General features: G+C 33.9%; 3 protein-coding genes across 3 annotated transcripts; 2 read left to right on the top strand and 1 right to left on the bottom strand.

The window, feature by feature from the left end:
- Positions 1–4,866: 4,866 nt before the first annotated feature.
- On the bottom strand, positions 4,867–8,357 carry LOC120213070 (protein FAR1-RELATED SEQUENCE 11-like). Its single transcript, XM_039211206.1, has 5 exons — positions 8,205–8,357; positions 8,075–8,127; positions 6,736–7,705; positions 5,891–6,334; positions 4,867–5,791 (listed from the first exon to the last, which is right to left on the bottom strand). Exons 3-5 carry the CDS (start codon positions 7,702–7,704, stop codon positions 4,934–4,936), a joined length of 2,271 nt encoding a protein of 756 aa, XP_039067137.1. The 5' UTR covers position 7,705; positions 8,075–8,127; positions 8,205–8,357; the 3' UTR covers positions 4,867–4,933.
- A 4,511-nt stretch (positions 8,358–12,868) lies between these two features.
- Positions 12,869–13,402, top strand: LOC120213361. The gene has a single exon (XM_039211539.1). The coding sequence runs from the start codon at positions 12,869–12,871 to the stop codon at positions 13,400–13,402; it is 534 nt and encodes a 177-aa protein (XP_039067470.1).
- A 1,785-nt stretch (positions 13,403–15,187) lies between these two features.
- On the top strand, positions 15,188–19,626 carry LOC120213069. Its single transcript, XM_039211205.1, has 6 exons — positions 15,188–15,378; positions 16,138–16,344; positions 16,482–16,540; positions 16,658–18,439; positions 18,645–18,774; positions 18,873–19,626. Exons 2-6 carry the CDS (start codon positions 16,224–16,226, stop codon positions 19,538–19,540), a joined length of 2,760 nt encoding a protein of 919 aa, XP_039067136.1. The 5' UTR covers positions 15,188–15,378; positions 16,138–16,223; the 3' UTR covers positions 19,541–19,626.
- The last annotated feature ends 3,331 nt before the right edge of the window (positions 19,627–22,957 follow it).

Here is a 22,957-nt window from a genome sequence, read left to right as displayed (position 1 = left end):
ATCATTTCAAGATTAATTATCACGAAATTAAACTTGGTTGAATTCACATTCGTTTCCTGAAAGTTGGTCAAATCATCACGTCAAGCAGATTTTGGGTTACATTGTGACGAGCTTTGCCTTCGTATATAATCCTGGACTCGGCTTGAGGGGAGTGTTAATTTCATTTATTACGCATTGATATTTATCCTTACATTAACACTTGTGTAAAGGTTTGCCTTATAGATTGAAATAGACACATAACAATCTCATTTATTCATAACCAAATATGTATACACTGCACATGTTATTCCACCTTTTAAACATTGTTATACCATCTTCATATTTCCGTACATCAAGACTTTCCGAGGACTTCTTTGCAGATGATGCCTTCGAAGAAAATCGTTGGACATAGGGTCTCTATAGCCTTGCACCTCTCGGAAAGTTATGACCCTTTGATAGTCTTACGTGATCTGTTAAAGCAATAATCAATTGAAACTGATCATATCAATCGAGTTTATCCATCTTACTAGCTTACGAATAGTCATCATGATCCTACACTTGACACCCCAAGAGGAGAATCTAGAACTTTTTTGCTCCAATCATTACTCTTCTACCTCCTTCTGAAGACAAAGCTTAAGCACTAGCCAACCGTCGTATCACCATTGGTTGAAGTTCTCCATCTAAATTAAAATGGGTGAACCGTCAGTAGCTGACGCAACCCATTTGTTCAATCAACAATTAGTACGATGAACATGAAACATAATAAGGAACGACATCGGAGTTATGAACATTGCTCGTCGTTGAAGAATCAAACCTAGAAAGATCTAGACTCAATCAAATAATGAAGGGGAAATTGATAGAGGGGCAGTATCAATTAAGATTTTTAGGGTTTGTTGGAAATTGAATAAGAAGAATAAGATTAATACAATAAAGATAAAATAAAGATAAGGAAAAATAAGAATAATAACATGATAGGAATAACTTAGCCATGTTAGGGTTTTGGTGATGATGGGCGAGAATGGTGATTCGATGATGATTGATAGATAATTGTCCTACGAACCCTCCTAGTCACAATTGACTAGACAAACTTGATAATCGGCTCTAACTAGCCCTCCTAATCACAATGAGAAGGCAAACCAGAGTGTGAATATCTCTCTCTCATAAAGAACTTGAAAGAACTTAATGAACAGAAGCTTCAAAGGAACAAGTCAACGAACACTTGTAAAAACGAACTCTCGTTGTATTATTAATCAAAGAAATCTACCATTTCAAAGTTGAATGAAGCCTCCTTTATATAGGGTGAGGAGTACTTGTTATAACATAACTAATGAATAAAGTTAATGTTTCGATTTTATCCTAATTCCTAATAAAATAATAATAAACTAAGAATATTATTTTAACTCAATCTTAGTTCGTAATAAAATAATAAATCCAATCCTAGAAGATAATGCATCATCCTATATTAAATTATGTTATAAATGATCAATAAAAATATTAAAAATTCGTAATGTTTATAAAATCTCGTATAGAAATTTTTGCATGAACTGTCTTCAGTAAAACGAATGTATCTTGAGTTTCCGATATCGCATTGATGCGATTGAAAAACTGTTGGAAAGCTAAGAGACAATCGATCATATCTCTAGAAGAAATATTGACAGAATAAGATCAGGAACCCATTCAAAAAGCAGTAACAAGTATGCTATTCTGTTATTCTTCTTTTCCAAGGCTTGTTCGTGTGAATCAATTGGAAGTGCTAGTATATCTTTCTTTGATGTGAGTCTTGTGATGCATGTATCAAAACAACTCCTAGCTAACATAAAAGAATCAGTCAAAATGCAACTCTAAAAGTGAAATAGACTATCACTCCTCGACTTTTTCCTAATATCTCATCGATATGTTTTTTTCCACTCAGATCCCTCTTCTCACGAGCACTGAAAGGGTGTGCCATAACACCCTCCATCAAGGTCTGCTGAGTAGAAGCTCGCAGCTGGACCACCAAAGGTAGCATCAAAAGAGGATTAATAGAGTTAGAGAGAAAACTCTCCGAAGAATACAAGGATTCCCATATGAGAAAGCGACATCCAATTACTAATTGAAAAGAAAGGGCTCCAAGACGTCGCCCCTAACTACTCCTTTAACAAATAATCTTGGTAAGATACACATGTAACTTTAATAATCGCCTTATAGCTGATAGGTCCGAGAGTAGCCTCCATATTAATCTTAGAGATTAGAGACACGACTAGACAAAACTTATTAGTTAGATCTCTATCTTTATCTCAGACTAAGACTATAGTTACTTTTCAAACAGAGCTAGGAATAAAATTCCTTTTAGCATATTGTGCAGCACTTAAACATTTCTAGTACATAATAGAACCAAAGTTCTTTTTCCTCCGTTTAAGTATTAAGAATTTAAAGACATTTCTAGTATTAGGAGTGCATGAGTTATATCCTTCATCATGTTGTCATGGCGTTGAGATGCATCCATTGTGATGTCATAGTAAGGATGCCTTCTCTCTGTTTAAAAGCGTTGAGTTGTCACTCCTATATTTTGAAAGGAAGAGTATTTTAACTACATTAATCGATCAAGTGAGTTAATATGCGTACGTTTTTCGCTGATAACAAAATTCCTCCTCCCCGAAACTATTGAGATGTCTTCATTTGGAATAGAGATGTCTCCACCGAAGCTTACAACTTATGAAACTTACCCAAGGGTTAGAGAATCTCTGTTCTAATAATAGGAGTTTCTCCATTGTGCTTTTATGAGCTTCAAGATGTCTTTTCCCTAGTGAGAAAAATCACAACTCATCGCTTCTATCAAGGTGAATATGCCTCAATCACACATGTAAAATCTTTTGAACACGTGGAGTTGCCTCCTCTATACCTTTAGTGTGTTACCGCAGACTGAATAACCTCATCTTACAGGTCGAGGGCATTGAAATGCCTCCGCTCCTATATAGACTCTTCTTAATATCATCCGATAAAGTTGAGATGTCTTTGTCCTGACAATAAGAATTACTCAATTTTCACTTCACAAGGTGTAGATACTCCTCCACCCGAAAGCATTGAGATGCCTTCGCATGACTCAAACTATTATATTTGGTAGTAGTTGTCTCACACTCTAGCACTCACAACTCTACGGATCCTCCAAAGAGTGTTGGAATACTTCCACTAGGCAATAAGAATTACTCTATTACTATGATGAGTGGCGTAATGCCTTTGCCACAATAGAGGATATAGACCTCTCCATTGCTTCTACAAAGGTGAAGATGTCTCTGTCATATCGGAATCTTTCGAAGGCGTTGAGTTGTCTCCTTTTTGTCCAAAGGCACAAATATACCTCCTAATTGCCTTATCTAAAGAGATTACACTTTGATCTCTCCATCGGTCTAAGAGAGTCGAGATGTCTCAACTCTCATATGTTGACTCGAAAATTTGAGACATTAGATTCTAGCTCTAAATTTTGGGTGTGCCAACTTAACTAACGTACATAGTTTTAAATATATGATTAACCAAATTTTTTGAGGTGTCTTAGTGAAGCATATGATTAATTATAATCGTATAGGTAACTAATCACACTTGTAAAAAACAATATTAAAAACATTTATTAGTGTATAGAGATTAAACATTTAGAAAACTAAATTAGAGTGATTTAATGGTTATGGCGCAAAGTTAGAAAATTAAGTTGACTAAATTTGGTTCCATTAAAAATTATGACGCTATACAAACCTATCTCAGTTACTCTTCACCTCTATAAAAACCACTTTTTCGTTTCATCTCACAAACCATAAAACATCATCCTTCCTTCTTCGCAAAACATCACCAGATGATTTTTCTTTATTTTTTCTCATAAAAAAGACTTCATTTCGATACGGTATTCACGTCAATACATATAATCCATGTTAGTGTGCCTTTATCGAATTAACGATTCAATAATATATTTGAAACGAAAATAAAAGTTCAGACACCAGCACTACATAGGTCTCTATATAAATTTATTAATTTATTTTCACTTATCAAACGATCATAAATAGATAGCTAAAACTTATCTAACGGTCTTAGGTCAGACACCAACACTATAAGGGTCTCTGTATAAATTTACTCATCTACTTTCACTCATAAGCTAATAAGTTCAACCATCTATTTTCACTTATCTAACGGTTCTAGATTTACTGTCACACAATCATATTCATCCAACATGTCAACCAATTTTAACCCTAGGTCAAACACCTGCACTATAAGAGTCTCTATATAAACTCTCCATACCAGATCAATGGGATCTTCTTCTCTAAACTCTTTTTCCTCTCTATACTAGAGACGACCACAATTTTCAACACATTATTTTTCTTAAAACTATCAACTGTGAGTTTCCACCAAAATTAGAAAAGGTGAATCGTCTATATTCGTTATCATTAACAAACATTTAAAATAGTCAATAATAAAATCATATAATTAGTGATAAATGTTTAATTTTGTTAATTTCAAAATTAATAAACATAAGAAAAAATTAAACTAAAAAAATTGAAAGTTAAAATTTAACTTCATAAATTGTAAAATCAATTGAATGGTAAAAAATAATTATATTAAAAAATACTCTGACTAGTATCAAAATTAATAGGGATTTAAAATGTAATTAAACCATAAAAGTTAAAGAATAAGAGTAGGACTCTTCCCATCATCCTGAGAAATTATTTTAAACTTAAAATAAGATTATGATTGACAAAGTTGCAACTTCTTATTATATTCTCACCAAAGTCTAGAAATCAACTCTGTTTAAGACGAACATCTTTCAATGAAGGTATTTAGTGAATAAAAAGTTTGAATTCCGAAATTTGTAAACCTTAACACAAATATTTATATTTGGATTTATGGGATTTCTTTTTACCAGCTGAAATTTGGAAGAGTAACTAACAATAACATCAGACTTTTTTGTTTGTAAACCTTCTAATGCTTTAGCCTACATGTATCCTAATGCATCCCCATTCAAATTGTCCCCTCCCATCATTGGACAATCTGATGAGTCATGCTCGAACTGTCCACTGTAAGAACCGGAAAATTGTCTTTGTTTTCGAGTGATATCGATCCCGTCTCTTGGCCTTCTATCTTTCAGCTTTCCTGAACTGAGAGGTTCATGAGGAGTCCCCATCGTGAAGCTTTGAACAATTCCATCGGTATCTCCTACCTCTGGTAAGATCAAACCGGATTGACAATTGTATATGATATCATTCGCACTATGTGTTGACCTGGGAAGGTCCTTGATGCGGGATAGAACGATGGCAGTTTGCTCACATGCAACATCGAGACGTTCCTCTGTTTCGACTGACTCGGCTATAAGTCTTGAAGTCGTGGACTCTAACAGCTGAATCTTTTCAGAGTGCTCTCTCATTGCGTTCTTTGGTGGGTTTGTGGAAGGGGAACTATTTATGCGCCAACGGCCAGGCAGGTATTGATCTGGAATACTGAAACAGTTATTAGTTGATAGAACACGAAGAACATGCCTGCAAAGGATGCCTGAAAACTCGAAATAATGGCAACTACAACTAATCTGCTCTTCACAAAGAATCCAAATCACTTTGCAACCTCCATCCATCTGAGTATGGTGTTTGACTTCAAAGCAATCTTCATCGACGACAAACGATGCATATTGTGGAGCCAATAAAAGCTCTTCTTGGAGCTTACCGAAGGCATAAGGTGTAAGAATGGTAGCCGCATGGGATTCAATAGGTGAGCCTGTTTTAAGGCAGACTTTCTGCGGTTTCCTGGGCATCTTTTGCTTAGAACCAATCCGGTCATTGAATTCAACAATCTCAGCCACCTGCAAAAAACCGAATGTTCACTTAAAATTAGGCATAGTGAAGGGAATATACATCTATTGAATAATTCAAGAGGAGAAAAGTAATCAAAATTTGCACACTTGTTCCACAAAACGATCTAGTTGGGACTGTGCACTCAAAATCCGTTGGATGAAAGCAAGAATGGTCTCTGATTGACATAAACTCGTCAAACCTGCGAAGAAGTAAGGCCTCAAGAATGGCAAAGCCCAAAACATCCGCAATGCATATAAGCTGATAATGTGCTTATTATCATGGAGTCCATATTTATCAATCATTTCTCTCCATTCTTCTTCGAAATCTTCTAACTGTTCCAAACTATAAAGTCTATAAAAATCAGATTTCCAATCATCATATCGTGACCCAAGCATAACAGAGAACCAATCTGAGAACTTTGAGATAATGTGGCAAATGCTAAAGGCATGCTTGGTTTCAGGCATTTCAATGGCAATAGCCTCTTTTAGCCACATATTTTGGTCACTTAGTAGGGTTTGTGGAGCCTTTCCCTTCATGAAGCCTCTAAACGTCTGCATAAATGTCGGGAACACAAAGAATCAGAAAGAACATGCATTGCGAGATCAAAAGAAAAGAAGAATACAAGGAAAATGAGACTAACATAAGAACTAGATACTTAAAGAACAAAACATACATCAATTGCATTTTAAACCCTGCAGACCTTGCTGTTTTTAACTTCAAGATTAAATTATTCCAATCGCGTTTTTATATTTCATAAACCGTACTTTGACTGCATTGAAACTTCAGAATAAATTTGAAGGTGAAGTCGAAGTGTGAAAAGTTAATTATCCCAAGAAAAAGTTGCAAAGTCCAGGGCAGGGGCTCCATCACTATGATAACTTGCATATCCGTTTATTCGGTAGGTAAAATTTTACAAGTATATTTTAGTTCCACCAAAAAGGAGGTTTCTTACCTTCAACCCCCAGGAAAAAGATTGTATGTTTTCGTCTCGTAAAAGGACGCAACCGAAGAAAGAGGCCATTCCATTGTTGTCTACTCCAACCCAAACACCTAATAGCATGTCATAGGAATCCAGACGGTGCGTCGTATCAAATACCACAGCATCTCCAAATGTCTCGTATAACTGAACAGATGAAGCATAAGTCCATGCAATATGATCCAGCCTGTTATGGCCATCCAATTTGAAATCATATTGGAAGTTGGGATCTTCATCTTTCAGTTTTTTGCACATTGCAATTAAATCAATAGGATCATTATCGCGGTTGACATTTCTGAAAGATTGCAGCAGGTTTCTCACATCTATTTCCGTGAACAGTAGACATCCTAACCTAACTCCTTTCTCTAGCTCCATTAATCTTAACATCTGTCTCACCGACATTCCAGCTTTTGCAAACATGCAAATCCGTGCTTTGTCATCTGGAGTAATGGTGCAGTGGGCAGGAAGAAGACATACTTCATTTGTCTTTAAGAGTTCATGGTTGTGAATGTTACTAAAGGCAGTAACACGCCATTCAGGGACATTAAAATCTGCTCGCCTGACAATGCGCATGTATGCTTGACAACCACAACGAAATGATTTGCGATTTCTTTGCATCCTCCCATCTTCAGATAGTTTCATCTGCGGATATCCGCCTCGATGGCAAGTAAAATCCCTTCTCGTTACTCCTCGCCCAACCCCATCTTTTCCTCGAGTTCGATGGCGTCTGATTGAGAAACCACATTGTTTGGCAAAACTGCAATAAAATTCATAAGCAGCATCCTGTGATATGAACCTTTGGCCGATAAACGGAACGAGATTCACAGAAGTTTGCTGTGACAATATTGTTGACTCGGGCATTTCAACAATAGTTCCAGTATCATCTTGAGATAAATTAGTGCCGTTTTCAGAAGATTCCATCACCATACTTGTTCCTTCAGACATTCTTTCCACAAACGAAAAACAAAATCTCAGTTATACACAATATATATATATATATAAAGCAATAGTTAAACAAAATTTGAATACTCAAGTAGAGAAACTAGCTAGTCTTCTCCTTCGATACTGTTTTTCAAGGTAGCTAATTTCTTTTATCAAATACTTAATTCCTCAAAGCATCCATTGATGACTAATACCGATCACTTAAAATTAACATTAAAAAAAGTTAATTATTCCATTAACACAATGTGTAGACTAACATTTCACATGAAAGGGTACTTGGAATTCCACTATATTTGATTTTTTAAAAAGAAGGCAGATCAAAATAAGAAAATACCCAAAGATTAAAGCTTAAATTGGAGCGAAAGGAACTCACTCGAGAGCTAAATTTCTCACTGTAATCTGGATCTCGTAGCCATTGGAGACCCTCTAGAAAATAATCAAAACCCAGAAAAGGGAAATCAATACAAATTGAAGGAGATGAATTTAAAGAAAGAATAAATTACCTGGAATTTTTTTATTTCTTTCTATAACGGTCAATAACGAACTGAAACACCAAAAATCAATTAAAAGATGGAGAGAAAAAAAACAGATTAAACTGGCGGGGAGGTTAAGGAGGGGTGAGCAGAGCGCATCCTCTGGAGAACCATAACTGTTCACAGGGAAGATTGGCTAGCGTGCGCCGTCGGTGCGGTGCCCTATGTTATCATCGCGCATGTTAATTGTTAGCCGTTGGATCTATATCTAGGGGTTGTTTTAGTTTTGGTGGGGTCCGGTTCGAGGACCGTGATTTATGGGGAGATGCATGTAAAGTTCTTTCTGATCAATGGTTACGCGCGATGGAGGAGCGTGGATACAAACGGTTCTCAAGGAATTTCGTGTCACTTGTGAATTGCGTCTTATCCGTCGCCGGTCGGCGTAGGATAATAGAGTGACCCCGGATTTCAGAAAGGAGAGATGGATTTGGTTGGTCGATTTCTTTTTTAATATTTTGTATTTTTTATAATAATTTGATTTAATTTTGGATATATTAACGCTAATTTTTTACAATTTTTTTTTAAAAATTTTAATTGTGTTTTTTATTTTTAGTAAATTTTAATATATATTTTAATAATTTTAAATAATTATTGTTTTTTATTTTATTGCGTAAAAGTTAAATAAATGTTCAAACTTTATAAAAATTAATTAAGCTGTCAATTTTTTTAAAAAAATAATTTAATCTATTTATTATGTCTTTATTCGCATGTGAATTGTAATATTAATACATATGGATCACTATATCAACATCATATATCATTCCATTAGTATCGTGAACCACATTAATACTATAACAATCAATAATGATTTCCATCGATTAAATCATCATATTAATTAATTTTTTGGGGTTTTAAGAGTTTGATAAGCTGTAAAAGAAATTCATGGGCTTAATTGAATTTTTTTTAAGTACAATGGTTTTATGCGCCCTTAAGTCTTTAATTTAAGAGTGAATTAAATCAAGTGGTCTCAATGGTTAAAGATAATTTTGTTATTCGTAGAGATTTTAAGTTCAAGCAATTGTATTTACGAGTGTTATCAATAGTTAAGAAATATTATGAATATATACTACTTTATAATCACCCTAGACTATTTAAAAGAAAAAAAAATGAACTACATTAATGGTCATTAAACTTTTAAGGGTGTTTTCACTTTAGTCGTCAAACTTTTAAAACTTTCTTTATAATCATTAAATTTTTATTTCACTTTAACTACAATCACTATCATTAACTATAGTTAAAAAAGACTAATGTAACATATTAAAGCCTATATTTTTTTTAAAAAAATAAAAGGTTTTAAAACTTGTTTTGCTCTCTTCAAATTAACTATTGTCACCTCTCTTTTTATTGTCATTTCTATTTTCGTTTGGTAGCTTCTCCAATATTAAAGATCTTCAAGTTATTTTTCTTCTTTTTTTTATTTCCTGCAATTTAAACTGGACGAAAAATCTTATAACTTATTAAATCTCAATTTAAACTAAATGTTAAAACTTTTTAACTTGTCATTGTCTACGATTAGATCAACTTGAAATCGAACTAATTTCAACCAAACAAAGCCTTCCTACCATTGGATTGTCCAAGGATTACTTTGTCGAAAACTCATCAAAATGAAGATAAATATTTTTTCTTCTCTCTTTTTTATTTGTTTATATTGTTATTTATTGTCTGTGCTATCAGTAATTGTGGTTGTAAACGATGATTGAACGAATTAAATGATAATAACTTTGGTTTGTTAGGTTAATTAGTCGGCTCCAATATTAATATTCTTTTGGTTATGGCCTCTCCTTTATACATTTTTATTTGTTATTTCTTGAACCTTACTCGTTTTTCAGTCAAAGTATTAACTTAACCTTAGAGAATGTCTAGATACACAACTCAGTCCATCTTACAACTCAACTCGTCATAGAAAGACATCAACAAATCCCATTAGTTATTTCATTAATATAAATTTTATTCGTTTAACTCATATAACAATTTAAGTGTTGCCAATAAATTACTAATTCAGTGGTAATAATTTGTGCAGGTTCAAGACTTCAAGTTATGATGGAATGATATCAAGGATTCATTCCTTGTGTAATCTCTTGAATTAATGCGATCTTTAATTCCATAAAAATCAATCAATTAATCGGTCTATTAGTTTATCCATTTTTAAGTCAAATTTATATTTATTGTTGTTTTTTATTAATTATTATATGATGTAAATTTGATCATCGTAATCGTTCATCATTAGTCATAAACAAAATTTACATAACCTATAAATAAATCCTATATCTATATGATAATAATTAACATATTAAAAAGAATAGATAAAATAATAATAGATATCCTATTTTTTTAAGGTTTTTGTTGGTCAAAACTAAGGTATGTGGATAACCATGGTGTCCCTATTGAGAAAACAAAGTGCATGTAATAATCGATGCTTCAAAATTATTGGACTGCCAAAAGGCTAGACAGTGAGAAGTAGTGCCATTATTGATCTCATCTTGTTTATATATTGACCAAGCAAAAAAGGAAACTACAGTACCATATTACTTTATGTTATTTGTATGTTTATGCATGCTTAAGGTATTCTTACATAATTCATGTTGGAGGGGGTCCTCACTCTTTACACATGTTAACGTATCGTTAAAAGAGGAAACTTCTGTTTTGCATGTTTCCAAAACCCTACATACAGGAATGGACCAACCAAACGATTTAGCTCTTAAAAATTTTATATTTTTTTAACTTTTTTCCTATATTTGGTTCTCTCCTTAAAATTTTATAAGTTTGTCATACTTAAAATTTTATAAATTTACTCTTTTAATATAAAATCTTGCATTCATTCTGTCTACCTATACTATCAATGAGTTCGCTTTTGGATAATATCATATTATTATTAAAATTATATCATTCTTTAAAGGTAGGAGTGAAATAAATATAGTTTTCGATGAATTATTTTTGAATCGTTCGTTTATGTTCATTTATTAAGTTAAATAAACGAGCATGAATAGAATTTTAATGTTCATTTAATAAACGAATGAACACAAATAGAGGTGTGTTCGATTCATTCATATTCACAAACAAACTCAATTGTAATCTCGTTTGTCAACCTGTTTATATGCTCGTTTACCTGGTCTTTCTTTTACTTTTTAGGTTTTAAATATTGGCGAAAGTATGAACTGAATTGAACATATGATTAACTTTGGAGTTCCAACTATGAAGCCTAAGGAATTTAAGGACTAGGGGTAAAATTTCACCATTTTAATTTTCCCTCATTCCTGAACACATAAACAAACATGTTGATGAACATATAAACGAATATGTTTGTGAACGTTAAACGAACCTAAAATTAACATATTATAAAAATAAACAAATAAAAACCAAACAAGATATTAAAAGTTTAAATGTATACGAATCGAACATAAACACTTTTAAAAATAGAAAGTATGGGACATCTTTCTTTTTTTCTATATTTTGTTCCCTTAAAATTTTATAAATTTACTCTTTTAATATAAAATATTGCATTCATTATGTCTACCTATAGAGTTCGCTTTTGGATAATATCATATTATTATTGAAATTATATCATTCTTTAAAGGTAGGAGTGTAAATAAATATAGTGTTTGATGAATTATTTTTGAATTGTTCGCTTATGTTCATTTATTAAGTTAAATAAACAAGTATGAATATAATTTTAATGTTCATTTAATAAACGAATGAACACAAATAGAAGTGTGTTCGATTCATTCATATTCACAAACAAACTCATTTCTAATCTCGTTTGTCGACCTGTTTATAAGCTCGTTTACCTGTTTTTCTTTTACTTTTTAGTTTTTAAATATTGGTGAAAGTATGGACTAAATTGAACATATGATTAACTTTGGAGTTCTAACTGTGAAGCCTAATGAATTTAAGGACTAAGGGTAAAATTTCACCATTTTAATTTTCACTTGTTCCAAAACATATAAACGAGCTACCACTAAACAAACATTTTGACGAACATATAAACAAATATGTTTGTGAACATTAAACGAATCAAAAATTAACATATTATAAAAATAAACAAACAAACAAAAAACAAACAAGATATTAAAAATTTAACGTATATGAATCAAACATAAATACTTTTAAAAATAGAAAACGAGCACTATCAATAGGTCATACGAGGATTGAAATTTTATTCATTTTCTTTATCCATTCAAAGGAGTGTTTCGAACAGAAAATTTTAATTAGTCTATCTTTTTTTTTTATGTTAACAGACACTGTAAAGTATGGGATATGTTGAAAAGAAAATATGGTGAAAGTGAAATGTCTCAACGTTTCGCACGAGTGCATGTCGTCTATCCATGAAAAAAAAAAGTTAAAATAACAGTAAACTCGAAAACTAAACCTATTGTTTCGGATATGGTTCAACCCACTTTAAAGGGTATTTGTGTCGGTCTACATAGTTAGAGATGGACCGAAGTAGGACAGGTGAGCAGTCGTCTTTGAAAATATCAAATTAATATATACTTTAGATATATTTTTGTATTTTTAATTGATAATCTATTTTTTCTCACCTAGAATTTTATAAGTTTTCCCTTAATATAAAATCATGTGTCATGTGCATGGCTATATAATTGTATGGACAATCGCAAGAATCAATTCATCAGCCATCAATGAGTGAATCAAAGAACAATGCAGTCGATCAGTCTTCTTCAACCATCAAGCTTTTCGGTTTCCCAGTTTATGTTGAAAACAAAGTGGCTGAAATTGATTACCACAAGAGGTTAAAGTGCCAATTTTGTCACCGGGGATTTCTCAATTCTCAAGCTTTGGGTGGCCATCAAAATGCTCACAAAAGAGAAAGACGAGTCCATCATCAACAAAACCAACGGCTTCTGACTTCTGGCCCTCTTATCACTGTGCATTCAGCTCGGTCAAGGCCGTCAATGCATCCGAGATCACCCGATCATGCGGTTTGGTTCCGAGGTCTCGCTGCATCATCTTTGCCGATGCTACTACTACCTCCAAGGGTCTCCGTGGGACATTTCCAAGTTCAAACTGATGTTGGCGTGGGATCAGTACTAGATTCATCTTTAGCCAGAGAAGTGAATGGAGAAGGTAAGATCGATCTCCGTTTGCGGCTAGCACCGTCCGGTACTACCTCGAGTCGATTCGTCGATCCGATGCCCGACAAGGGATTCAAGTAGCAGTCATCATAACATGGAGTTAAGGATAGTTTGTGGTTTAAACTCTTGTCGTTGTACATATTGATCGATAGTAACTGTAGTAACATTCATTATATACTATATGTAAACAAAATAAATCCTCAAAGTTACAAGATCAAATACTGAACTTTTTAATTTAAATATATAATAAGTCCATATTTTTTTAAAAGTTAAATAAATTAAATCTTTTTTCATGTTTAATCTTAATTTCATCACAAATACATTTTGGGCATTAATAATCATGCGTAAATAACGTCATTTTATACACATTATCACAATGATGAAAAGATCCATCAATGTTATCGTATTGTTAAAATTTTAATGATCCAATGATATAATTTAAGTCAAATCAAGGTTCAATACTAGAAATAGAGCAATTTAAAGTTTAGTGATATAAATTATATATCACCTAAAGTCGAATGATATCTAGTGTAATTTGCACTTTACAAATAAGTCGTAATCTTGTAATTTTGATTTAATTGCATCACAAGCCATTAAATTATGACCCTCATTTTAAACTGATCCCTATACATATAATCATTCCAATTTCATCCTTAAATTAAGACTGTTATTCTAAATTAGTCCTCAAACTTTTGAACATTTCAATTTCATTTCCATACTATGATTTCATTCTAAATTGGTCCTCAAACTTTTTGGCCATTTCAATTTCATTACAAACTATATGTATATACTAATCACATCTCTTGTTAATAAAATTGTTAGGTCAAGATATATTATTATATGTTAGGAAAAAAATAAAATTTAGGTTAAATAATGGTTGAAACTAATTACATATTTGGATGAATTTGGGGATGAAATTAGAGGATTCAAAAGTTTGGGACCAATTTAGGATGATAATCATAGTTTGGGGATGAAATTAGAATGTTCAAAAGCTCAAGGATTTATTTACAATGATAGTCATAGTTTAAGGATGAAAATGAAATATTCAAAAGTTTAAGAACTAATTTAAAAATAAAAATCATTGTTTAAGGACATATAATACAATTAACTCTGTAAATTTTCAAATGAAATGATATGTTTTGTAAATAAATATAATCTTATAATTTCACAATTGAATTAGTAATTGATCAACGGAAGAAATCAAACTCAATAAGGGAAATAAAAATACGTTAAAAAGAAAAAAATATTTTGTATAAAAAAATATTTATTAAAATTAAATTACCAAATGATATTAGATGAAGTGATAAAAGCTTTATGTATAAATTTTTTTGATTACATATTTGACTTTCAAATAATAAATTTTAGTAATTTTATTAAAATAATTATAAAATTGTTAGAAGATAATAATATCCTTGCGATAATATTTACTGTATTTTATAAATAATAATAGTTTTATATTTTTCAACTGAATTAGTGACTAATTAATTGACAACATCAAACTCAATCAATAAATTAATTAATAGAATAGATTAGTTCGATGTTTTAATTAAGCATTGAATTACCATGTTGACCTCAAATTTAAAGAAGAGAGATTTTTTAACACGTGTTCTCCCATCGACAAGGTAGCACACAAACTAAATGGAACCTGCTGGTAGCTTGATCAGAATTCCCATTAACAGTCAAAAGTCTGTTTGGAATTTGAAATATCGACCCTCTTAAAAGAGACGTTGTAGGTTTTTTTTTCTTCTTTTTTATAATTCAACTCCATTTTAATAATATGATTAAATTGTTTTTTAAATTTAAACAGAAAACATTATCATTATTATTTGGAAAAAAAATAGAAACAATTCTCATCCTATTTACTCTGTCTCCATTTATTGCTTTGAACCGCAACACATTCTCTCTCTCTCTCCCTGTCAGTTTCTCACGCTCAAAGGAGGAACCTTTCATTTATGTTTCTCCCAAAAATCTCAATTTTAAGCTTAACCCCATAAATTTTAGCTGAACCCAGAAAAATTTAGCTTCATTTAAGCTGATCTCATCCATTGGTTTTTAGTGTAAGTCTTCTTTATTCAATTTAAAGTTTTGGGCTTTTTTTTGGGGTTTGGCTATTGGTTTTCTTTACAAGTTGATGTTTATTGATGATTGTGTTGTTAATGTGTTGGTTAGCATAGAACTGATTTACGGGTGCTTTTTTTCCCTTCAGGAATGTGCCTTAAAATTTTTAAATGTGCTTGATGTAATGAAATTGGATTGCTTGGTATATTATAGGGGTCCCATTCAATTAGATTCTACATGTTTTTTTTCTCAAATCCCCTCAGTACCTTGTAAACTTGACACTTCAGCTGTTGAAGCTAAGGTCAAATGGTATGATATTGTAGGGGATATTTATATAGAAGGGCTTTGAGCCTTTGACATTGTGACATTGTGAGAATAAAAAAGCTAAATCTCCTAAGATCGAGTGCATTGTGATATAGATCTAAGATGGATTATGGTAGTAGGAGAATGTTGCCTTTTGTTTTCATTTCGTGTTTTTCAGCTGTTTAAAGTTCTGCAAGGTCATTTGCAAGAAAAGTTTGTGCAATGCTTAGTTAAATGGGATGAGAAATGAAGATAGAGATGGTACATTCGGGTTTGCCTGTTTTGAGATCTCAGAATAGAAAGAAGCTGATTCATTTCCATTAACATGCTTCTAATTCCCTTTTTAGGGAATCCAGATAGCCATCAGCTCTTCCAATATGCTCTTTAGAAAATGATTGTAAGAAATTCAATTTATTCCGTACTGAACTGTTTGTTGTGTCTAATAATGTCTGCAGATGGGTTTTGTTGGTGGAATGGAGTTTGTTTCTCTTGTATCATTGCCTTTTTTAAGTTGAGCAGTCCTGAATCCAGTTTTTGTACAATGGGGGTTGACAAAGAAAGTTCGAGAAATGGAGGGGGTTATGTAGGTGGATTTTTTCAGCTGTTTGACTGGACTGCGAAATCTCGGAAGAAATTGTTCTCAAGCAAGTCAGATTTTCCAGGTTATAACTGTCTTCCCTTTGCAGATGAGCATGCGGCATGTTTCTCGGCATGCATATGCAACTGCAAAATATATTCTTGTTCAGTAATAGTTCGTATATTGTTATGGTTGCTAATGGGTTCTATTATCAAATTTTAGAACAATCGAAACAGGGAAAAAGAAGTGATGGGAACTTGCCGATGACCCGACTCCGTCTGGTGAGAACTGGCAAATCCCAGATGACTTTAGAGTTAAATCTTTATTTTGTTGTTGAACACTCTTGGCTACCAATTTTATCTGAGATTTCTTTACAAATGTTGCTGTGATTATTGCAGACCGATGAGGACAAAATTAGAGCCGGGACAAGCATCAAAGGAAGTAGTGATAATAGTTGCGCTTCCTCAGTCACAGATGATGATATTTATGGGACTAGGCCGCCTAATGTGGTTGCCAGGCTTATGGGATTGGATTCCTTACCCACATATACTGAGCCATACTCCTCCCCTTTGTTTGACGATGCACATTTCCGAAACAGAAACCTTAGTTATCATCATGACCAACAGGTAGTTTATCCCGGAGATCTGTTCAATAAGATTGAGGGCCCTGCAAGGAACTTTGTGGAGTCAAAGCCTCAGAAGACAGTCAGCAAGCCTATAGAGAAATTCCAAATCGAAAGTTTGCCCCCGAAGGCAGCTAAAACAATTCCCATCACCCACCACAAACTTTTATCTCCTATCAAGAGTCCTGGTTTTATTCCGACTAAGAATGCGGCTTACGTAATGGAAACGGCTGCAAGAATCATTCAGCCTAGCCCACATTCTATAAGTAAATCCAAAATGCCTCTTGTTGGTTCATCCTCCGTGCCAGTGAAAGTTCGTGATTTCAAAGAAAGAATGGAGGCTGTGCAGAAAATGCCTCCGGTTGGATCTTCTTCCGTGTCCTTGAAAGCTCGAGATTTAAAAGAGAAAGCAGAAGCTACTCATAAAACATCGAGACTCAGTGAAAGGACTAGAAGTCCAGTTGAATCAAATGCAGCCAAGTATCTTAAAGGACAATCGATGAACAAGAGCTGGAATGGATCAACAGAGACATCACCCCGAACTTCTGATACTGAAGAAATTTCTTCTGTTTTCAAGAGTAAAGGGAAGCCAATTTCACTTGCAATCCAAGCTAAGGTCAATGTGCAGAAAAGAGAAGGATTGGCTTCAAGCAGCAACCAAAGTTTGTTAGGGCCGAAAGAACAGAGTGAGGTCAAGTGTAGTCAACCCTTCAAGAGCCAACCGAGTACTCAAATGAGTTTACATAAGAAACCTTTAATGCATAATTGTTCTGGTGTACTCATGCAGAACAACCAGAAGCAAAACTCAATAGCCAATAAGGACAAGTTACCTTCAAAGCACGGTGGTTCCAACTCGCAAAGTAGAAAAGTTTTCTCTGGTGGTTCTGCTTTCGAGCAACACAGAATGTCAGGAAAAACTGTTGGGAACTCCGAAACTGGCTCGAGGAAGTTGGCATTAGGTACAGTGGATGGGGGGAAAGGAGGTCCATCTTCTGATATGAAGAATCCAAGGAAGAAAACATCAAAAGATAGGAATATCCATTTTGAGAAAAATCAGGTTGTTGATAGTGTGTTGATTGAAAAAAAACAGAAGGAAGATCGTCCTGTTACTGAAAGAAACTTCAGCTGGGTTGAAGATAGCAAGAAGAAAGGCATGGATGTTGTCTCATTCACATTCACATCGCCACTTACCTGTTCAATGGAAACATCTGCTCAGGTTGCTCAGAAAAATAGCAGCTTTTGCATGGATAATCATGGTAAGAGATTGTTACTCGACACCAACAGTATGAAGTCATCTTCATCAAGATATAATGTAATAGGGGGAGATGCTTTAAGTATGCTTCTGGAACAAAAACTAAGAGAATTAACTAATGCAGTCGAATCATCCAACCAAAAATCTCTCAATTCAGTATCGGCTTCTAATTCTATGTCGTTTTCTCAAGAGTTGGGGAACAGCACTAGTAGCTTGCCCAGGTTACATGATAAACTGGGTAGTTGTTACGGTTCCAACCTTTCATCTGCTGATCTTCAACTGCTTCGATTGAAACAAAAGCTTCAGGTAAAGGAGTTAGCATTTCAATTTTCTAAGAATTTTTTTTTACTGTGCTTCTAGGTATAATAGCAAGTAAATCTACAGTTTGATTTTTTCACTTTTGAGGTTTTAATGGTTAATCATTTTTCATCTCAAGCACAAGTGTTGCTATAAAGTGCATCAAAACTATTTCTTTGAAATTATATTTAACAGTAATGTGGTGTATATTCAGGGAGGAGTTGATGAATGCAGTAGCAGCCCTCGTGACGCATGGCAACCAAGTCCGGTTTCTATCCTCGAGCCTTTGTTTTCAACTGAAAGCTGCAACTCCTCAGATAGCACAGATAGTTTCAGCATTGAAGGTAAAGCTTTTGGCTCTCCCTTTATGTTCGATATCAAATCGAAACTCTTTTAGTTTTTCATTTTGGTATACTAATGTCTATCTTGCACATAATATCAGGAAGCAAGCAGTGTTCATCTGTTCAAGCTCAGGAAGTTCTCGGGCTAAGTTCTTTAAAGAAGCAACGCTCACAAGAAGCTGATACCGAGTTATCCGATTCAGCTTCTTCCATGCGTTCAAGAACAGTTGCTAAAAGTAATGAAAATTTTGTTATGTCAGAATCGATGAAGTTAGTCAACTGGGAACTTGAATATGTGAAGCAAATACTGTGTAATGTGGAGTTGATGTTCAAGGACTTCTCCTTGGGCCGTGCTTATGAAACCATAAATCCTCATCTTTTTGATCAGTTGGAAAGCCGAAGAGGTGGATTCGGATGTAACAGTGGGGAGTTGAGGCTGGACAGGAAGGCACTCTTTGATTCAGTCAGTGAATGCATAGACTCGAGATGCAGACAGTCTGTGAGCGGGGGATACAAAATGTGGACGACAGGGATGATGATCCTGAGAAGAAACGAGAGGCTAGCCGAGGAGGTGTACAAGGAGATATGCGGGTGGAGAGGCATGGGAGATTGCATGGTGGATGAGCTTGTGGACAAAGACATGAGCAGCCAGCATGGAAAATGGCTGGACTTTGAAGTGGATGCATTCGTAGTCGTCGGAGCCGACATCGAGGGTCAAATACTGAGTGCTTTGATTGATGAGGTGATTACTGAATTATTGACGTTTTAAAAGCTTTTGCCAGTGATGTCCGGTGGATGAGCTTGTGGACATGCATGCATATAGAAAACGGGTTGGCTTCTTTAATGTTGATGATGCAGCATTTGTGTTATTATCCATTCAAATGATTTTGAATCTACATTTCTTCTGTGTTCAAGTAAAACAATTTGATTGTAAATAATAATATCCCAAATAAAATATCATAAAGAGTCTTAATGAATCAAACAATTGCAGAATTAAGAAACTTTAATTACTGAAGATGAAGATATGTGTATATAGGTTATCCATTTCAGCCTGCAACCAGGGTTGAATATTTTTTGATTTGTACCATAATATCGAGTTCGATTCGGTAAAAATCGTTTGTATTTAGTTATCGGATCATAAATTAAAAATATATAATTATTTAATTTTGAACTGAATTTTATTTTTATTAATTTGTATTGGCTTTAATTAATTGATTTCAAAAAAATAGTTTTTTTTTAAAAAAACAATACATAAAAGGGATTTTTCTTTTAAAACATATAGATCGAATCAATTCGAACTAGTTTTTAATATATATTATATATCACATGACACTCTAAGCAACACATATTTAAATGTTATATAATTTTTTTTAATAAAGGGAGAACGAAGTGATATAACCTATTTTTACAAAAAAAAAATTAAAATCCAAATTGAAATAAAGCTTTTTCCAAGTGTCACGGACCAAAGCCCACCACCGAGGTTAGCCCATGAGAAATAGCCCAAATAGGGGTTTGGACCTTCTAGAAGCCACAAAGACCTAGGTGGCATTTAAATTTGTATAGATAATGCCCACTTGTTTTGGTAGGTAAAGATTAATCTCAACCGTCGATGTAATTAGATCTTAGCCGTTCATTGAGGGGAGCTTTAGCTATAAATAGAGGCCTCCCCTCCTCATTTGTACTTACTCCTTCACTTTGAGAAATCATAAGAGCATTCTTCTCTCAAAGCTTTCTTATCTTCCTTCTTGTGCTAGTTCTCTTGTCTAGCTTCCGTCGAGGTTCTAAGCATCCTTACTTAGGATATTTTCAGGCTTACTTAGCCGCAATCACTAAGAAAGCGACTAAGGCCGCACGTTCCAAGGCGTCGAAGTTCCAAGGGCGTGACAAGTGGTATCAGAGCTAGTTCTACGAGAAATGGCACAACACAACCAAGACGAGAACCCATCAAGCGAAGTGTCTCGTGTTGTCGTACCGAAGAAGCGAGCAAACTCGAAGGACATGGTGGCCTCGTTCGAGCAACGGGTCGGTAGATTGGAAGATCGATATAATGAAGTCCAAGAGACTCAAGACTCGGTTGAAGCTCGCTTGGAGAAGGTGGAATCCGTAGAGGATGTACTCCGTGAAGAAACCCAAGCACTCATCAGCGAGTTGACGGAGAACGTAGACGAGCGTACCCGAGGCCTCGAGAGCATGTAATTGGCCATGAGGGCCGAAATAATGCGGGAGGTAAATGAGCTCAAGAGCGAGCTACTCGTCTACAAGGCTGCTGTAACATCCCAAATTATGGGTTAGTGACCAATTTGTAAAGTTTCAGAATTTGATGACTAAAGTAGAAGAATGAAATGGTTCAATGATTATTGGATATATATGATGAAGGTTATTTAGTAATTATTAAAGGAAATAAAGGGTAAAATGGTCATTTGATCATTTAAGGAATTAAAAATGGAATTATATTCACGTGGAAAGGGAGAGAATTCTCCAGAGTTCTCTTCTCCTTTCTTCTTCTTCTTCACGTGGAAGCCAAGAGCCAAATGTAAGTTTCTTTGTTTATAAATGAATTGTTGATTTTAATGTTGGGTTTTGATTATTAGATGATAACTAAGCTTAAGGAAAGCTTAAATCATCTTAAAAACAGAGGATGTTGGAATTAGGAGAGATTAAAGATTTTGAGTTTTTGAATGAAATCTTGAAATAAAGTTGATAAGTTGAATTTTAAGTTGAATTTGACTTGTCAATAGTTAAATTAAGAGATTTGGAGTAATAGAATTGGATTTGAAACATATTGCAGAATTGATGTAATTATTGAATTACATATGGAAGATAGGATTTTGAGGTTTAAGATGAAATAAATGAATATAGATTGGTTTAAGTATCTGTACTAGAGTTAATAATGAAAAATGGGATGATATATGGAGTGTTTGAGAGGAAATGAAGTAATTTTCGTGCTGAAAAATGATTTCTGGGTTAGGGGGGATCGGTACCCATTCAAAGGGGTACCGATACCCTCTCAAACGACAGAATTCCAGAATGTCAAGGGGGAACCGATACCCCCACAGGAGGGAACCGATTCCCCCTAAAGGAAAATTGTAAATATTGGTTTAATAAGTTCGTTTAAGTTGCTAGTATCAAATTACAAGGTGTAGGTATCTAATAATTGTCTTAAAATGTATAATTATGTAGATTCATAGCCTAAACGAGTTCCAGAATCATTGACAAGTAATATCGATAAAAAGGTAAGATAAGAGATTGGAATGGACTAGGGAGGCCAGGTGAGTGCAATTTCATTGTACTTATGTTATCGAATAAGCATTGGCTTGCAATGAGCCAGTGACGGAGTTACTATGGTAATAAGTAACTCTTAAAATGTTATTTGATTTGTGAATTTTATGTATGCATGAGTATATGTGACATGATTTATATGATTCATATGATATGTGATACTGAACTACATGAATATATGAGAATATTATATCAGTTGTGTGATATGTTTGACATGTTATTTTATGTGATACGTGTTTACATGATCACAAGACATGAGTTATATGAAAGAGAAAGTATATGTGATATGTGAAAGTGAATCCTATGTTTATATGAATATGAACTCGTATGAGAATGGATATGAACTACGTGATTACATGTATATGTGAAAGAAACCATGAGCTTATATGAATATATGATATGGTTACATGAATATGTAAAAGGATATAAAAGATAATGTCCATGTTATGTGTCATGAGAGCTAGGGGTATAGCTGGCATGCCAAGAGTCGAGGGTCTATGTGGTTCTTCGGGACATATATGTATTCTTTGGAACATGTGTGAAGTTTGGTGAGACACATACTTGATCCTTGGCATATGTATATGATTCTTAAGGAATGATATGTGGTCTTCGGGACATATATGTATTCTTTGGAACATATGTGAAGTCTGGTGAGACACATACTTGATCCTTGGCATATGTATATGATTCTTAAGGAATGATATGTGGTCCTTCGGAACATATATGTATTCTTTGGAACATGTGTGAAGTCTGGTAAGACACATACTTGATCCCTAGTATATGTATATGATTCTTAAGGAATGATATGTGGTCATTATGGACATTATTATATGGCACTACGGTGCAATTCTAAGCGGCACTCCGGTGCAATTATTATATGGCACTACGGTGCAATTCTACGCGGCAC

This window comes from Hibiscus syriacus, unplaced genomic scaffold (genome assembly GCF_006381635.1).
Source record: "Hibiscus syriacus cultivar Baekdansim isolate YM2019G1 unplaced genomic scaffold, ASM638163v2 tig00110020_pilon, whole genome shotgun sequence".
NCBI lineage: Eukaryota > Viridiplantae > Streptophyta > Magnoliopsida > Malvales > Malvaceae > Hibiscus > Hibiscus syriacus.
The sequence above is the reverse complement of the archived record's forward strand: the minus strand, read 5'-3'. Positions and strand labels throughout refer to the sequence as shown.